We start from the raw sequence: 3,950 nt of genomic DNA, 5'->3' as shown, positions 1-3,950 counted from the left end.
CAATTGTTCACTTTTAAGATGTTACTGTTGTGATTAGTAATTAATTGGTTATTCTTTATTAACTGGTCATAGTTCAGAAGTAGTTCTCAATGAGGATATTTTTATTTAATAATTATCAAATATCTAATAAGGAACTACCTTTGTCCTAAATTTGCTACTACTTAGTGCTTAGTTAATCTTGCTTCTCTATTAGTTAATAGTATTAAGTTAAGTGTTAATGTAGTACTACCTATTACTTCCTGCATAGTTACTTGTTAACAACGGACCATTAGTCTAAAGTGTTACCGTTAATGTTTGCCTACAAAACCACCACTGGCTCTGCACCCATTTACCTAAATTCATTACTTCAGAGTTATGTGCCTCTAGAAGCTTGCGTTCTGCAAGTGAACGACGCGTTATTGTGCAATCTCAAAGAGGCACGAAATCACTTTCACTTTTACATTAACTGTTCCCTCCTGGTGGAGTGACCTGCCCAACTCAATCCCATCTTCAAGAATCAGCTAAAAACACATCTGTTCCTTCTTTATTTGACCCTCTAACTCTAGCACTCTCTATTCTGATTCTATTCTTTAAAATAAAATAAAAAAACATGTCTCTTTTAGACTTGCACTAAAAAAAAAACTAACACTAGCTTCTCTATTCTTTTTGTATTCTGTCTATTTATTTTCTTTTTATTTATTATACAATTTTTCCATTTTTATGGTTTTGAAAGTGCTTTATAAATAAAGGTTGAGTTGAGTTGAGATTATACAATTAACAAAAGCAAAGACGGCCTCTAACACTAGTTTGCTCTATTCTGTTTTCTTTTTATTTATTACATAATTTAAAAAAAAACCTTGCTGCGTGTACTGCGTTAAGCTAACTGAGTCTTGTTATAGCACTTGCATCTCATTGCTCTCTTGTTGATTTTGATTGCTTCCATTGTCCTCATTTGTAAGTCGCTTTGGATAAAAGCATCTGCTACATGACTAAATGTAAACGTTCTACTGCGCTCACCCTGTTATTGCTGCTTGGAGTTCTATTCCTCTGCATGGAAATAAATAAATTACTTCTACTGGTTTTCTTTTGTAGAGTCCACTCAGCTGTCAAACCAACCAGATAATGTAAGTGTTAGTTGATTAATACCCATCAGATTCAGTTGCATTATTGACCACATCTTCTTGACTACTTCTGTTGTGTTGTGAATCAGTTTCACGAGGCTGGAGCAGATCTTGAGCTCAGGAGCGGGTGATCTGGAGCCCGTCGTCTGGGCGAGCGTTTATAAGTTCAGCCGCACGGCTCCTGCAGGTCAGCGGTGTTTCATCCGTCTCTCTGTCAGCCGTTATGTTCTTTTCTCCTGTTCCTTATTAATGCTGTTTTTGACTGTCCTCACAGACTGCGCTCTTCTCCCAGTCGTGAATGAGGTGTGTTTGTCATTTTAAATGAATTGCTTTCATTTTTACTCTTACAGAATCCGAAACAATAATTTTAGTCTGTTGTGTACATTTAACACCGCTTTTGTCTTTTCCTCTGCAGTGTGCCGTGACTCCATTCAACGGTATTCAGTGATTCCTGTCCATCACCATCATTTACATTCACGCTTTTAGCAGATGCTTCTGTCCAAAGTGAAAGAGGAAAAGTACTGCTATTATTTCATGATCATATGTGAGTGTGCAATACTGATGTTTTGCTCTCTTTGTGTGTGTTTCAGAGACTCGGGTGTGCAGTGGAGTGGACAGGTAGCGTAAAGCTTTAATCGCTGCTTCATTTTCCTCTTTTGTTTTTCCCAGCTTTGACTAACTGTGTCCTCTCTGTCCAGTTCTGCAGCACAGCAGTGCTTGAACGAAGGACGGGTTTGTGGCTTCAGTATTGCAGCACATGCATGCGCCCCGGTAATCACACATGAGTCTATATCCCAGAATGCAGCTCTGTAATCAGATGTGAAACGGTGGTGTAAACATGCGTGTTGTGGTGTGTTCACGTGTGTGTTCAGGTGCTGAATGTGAGCGTGGAGTATCTGGTCACACTACTGAACTCTCACCTGTCTGATGATGACATGAGCTCAGCTGAGAGCTGGAAACTCTTCCTGACCAGAGTCTCACACCTGCTGGACATCGCCCTCGAGCAGCTCTCCAGCCAGGTACAGGACAGACTCATTTCACACTGCAACTAAACCTGAAACCATAAAAAAAGCACGGCAGTATTTTACAATAAGGTCCCATTAGTTAACAGTAGTTAGTGTATTACCTAACAATGAGCAATACATTTGTTACAGTATTTATTGAACTTTGCAGCTGGTCATTGTTAGTTCAGGTAATAATATTAAAAGATACAACATTTGATTTTAAAAATGTATTAGTAAATGTTGAGATTAACAATAACTAAGATTAATAAATGCTTTAGAAATGTTTTCCAATGATCGTTCTTGTTAACTAATGTTAACAAATGGAACCTTGTAAAGTGTTACCAAACACACGTTTGTTACTTGAAATAAAAGAAATGTTAACTGAAATAAAATATTAAGAAAATTATTTCGCCTAGTTGCCAAAGCAACATTTGTTGAGGTAGTAAAATAACTAAAAGTTTCTGAAATAAACTTAAATAAAATAAAATATAAAACTTAAAAAAAAAAAAAATTGAAATAAATTAAAATAAATTATTTTATTAAAAAATATTTTATTTCACCTACTGTAGTTGCCAGGGCAACAATTTTATTTTAATTTAGTTATAAAATGAAAAAAAATGCGTAAACACACAATTTACTAAATTACTAAACTTTACTAAACTGAAATTAAAAGGAAAACAGAAAATCTCAAAATAAAAACAAATTCGAAATTTTAGTAGTTTATCAATGACACTAAACTAGCAGAGATTCAGAATCACTCAGTCATAAAACACTTTATCAATGCTTTATGAAAACAGGAACTGAGCGACTCAAAGTGACGGTAAACAGCAGAAATCCTGCATTTATTCACTCTGAACCATGAACGGAGATTGAGAGCAGTCCTGCTGTGTGTTTCATTCCTTGTGCTGGTGCTGATGATCTTCTGTGTGTAGTCGGTGTGGTGGAGCAGCAGCTCTGCTTCAGTGGTGCTGGACGTCCTGCGGGAGCTGCGGCTGGACAGACTGATGGACGAGAGCGCCACTGCGCTGTGGCTTGATGAACACCTGCGAGCGTTCCTGCCGAGCGCATCCGGGACCTTCCTGCAGTGCCTGCGCAGCCAGAACCTCAGCTGCCAGAGCTTCCAGACAGTGTAAACGGCCCAGATCTTCCTCACTTTCTCTGTAAACATTTAAAACCAGTCAGACATACTGAGTGAGCAGTGTGTGAATATCCTAGTGTTTTATGGATCTGAATATCAGTGAATCAGTTTAGATTTGGAGTCTGAGTGTTGTGATATTGACATGTGTATGTGTGTGTGTGTGTGTGTGATGAAGGGTTGGAGCGTTCGATGCAGGATTTTTCCGTATGAATGACATTCAGCGCCGAACAGCCGTGTCACACTTCATCGTGCCATTCCTCTCGAGAGCAGGTACTGACCAGACCAGGGGCGTCATGCACTCATGCTTGTCATGTGACACAGCAGCCACAATAGCACTATATAACTGATATAGGCTTATGTTTTTTTTCCTTTTTATTTGAAATATTTCCAAACGTGTTAACTATATCAGGAAATATCTCGATTCTCAAACATGTGTAAGTAAATGCGTTTTTTTTTTTACTTAAGTAGGCCTACCAGATATGGGTGTCATGCCATAAAATATTGTTTAATACGAATGACTTTGTATTAATGTGAATTTAATAACAATATTGTAAGTTACTATTTTATAACATTTTCATTTTACAGAGAGCAAAGAACATTTACATTATCAAAGAACATTTTCACTTCAGTCTAGCCAGAGTTCAGGCACTCTCAAAAACTCCCATTTAAATCACTGAAGCTGTTTACACTGTGAAATGAATATCTTAC

General features: G+C 37.5%; 2 protein-coding genes across 2 annotated transcripts in view; both read left to right on the top strand.

Annotated features, from left to right (window-relative positions):
• The window catches only part of LOC107707763 (uncharacterized), a 4,674-nt gene extending 1,561 nt beyond the window's left edge, over nt 1-3,113 (top strand). Inside the window, exons 3-10 of the mRNA XM_016511863.1 lie at nt 1,072-1,103; nt 1,190-1,287; nt 1,375-1,403; nt 1,516-1,537; nt 1,691-1,718; nt 1,799-1,871; nt 1,973-2,154; nt 3,004-3,113. Of these exons, the coding sequence (XP_016367349.1) occupies nt 1,072-1,103; nt 1,190-1,287; nt 1,375-1,403; nt 1,516-1,537; nt 1,691-1,718; nt 1,799-1,871; nt 1,973-2,152 (462 nt within the window). The 3' untranslated portion in view covers nt 2,153-2,154; nt 3,004-3,113. The remainder of the gene's footprint in view (nt 1-1,071; nt 1,104-1,189; nt 1,288-1,374; nt 1,404-1,515; nt 1,538-1,690; nt 1,719-1,798; nt 1,872-1,972; nt 2,155-3,003) is intronic.
• LOC107707761 (uncharacterized) overlaps nt 2,892-3,950 on the top strand; it is a 15,311-nt gene continuing 14,252 nt past the window's right edge. Inside the window, exons 1-3 of the mRNA XM_016511861.1 lie at nt 2,892-2,924; nt 3,037-3,233; nt 3,418-3,512. Of these exons, the coding sequence (XP_016367347.1) occupies nt 2,892-2,924; nt 3,037-3,233; nt 3,418-3,512 (325 nt within the window). The remainder of the gene's footprint in view (nt 2,925-3,036; nt 3,234-3,417; nt 3,513-3,950) is intronic.

Source organism: Sinocyclocheilus rhinocerous, unplaced genomic scaffold (assembly GCF_001515625.1).
Source record: "Sinocyclocheilus rhinocerous isolate Xijiao unplaced genomic scaffold, SAMN03320098_v1.1 scaffold4491, whole genome shotgun sequence".
NCBI lineage: Eukaryota > Metazoa > Chordata > Actinopteri > Cypriniformes > Cyprinidae > Sinocyclocheilus > Sinocyclocheilus rhinocerous.
The sequence above is the reverse complement of the archived record's forward strand: the minus strand, read 5'-3'. Positions and strand labels throughout refer to the sequence as shown.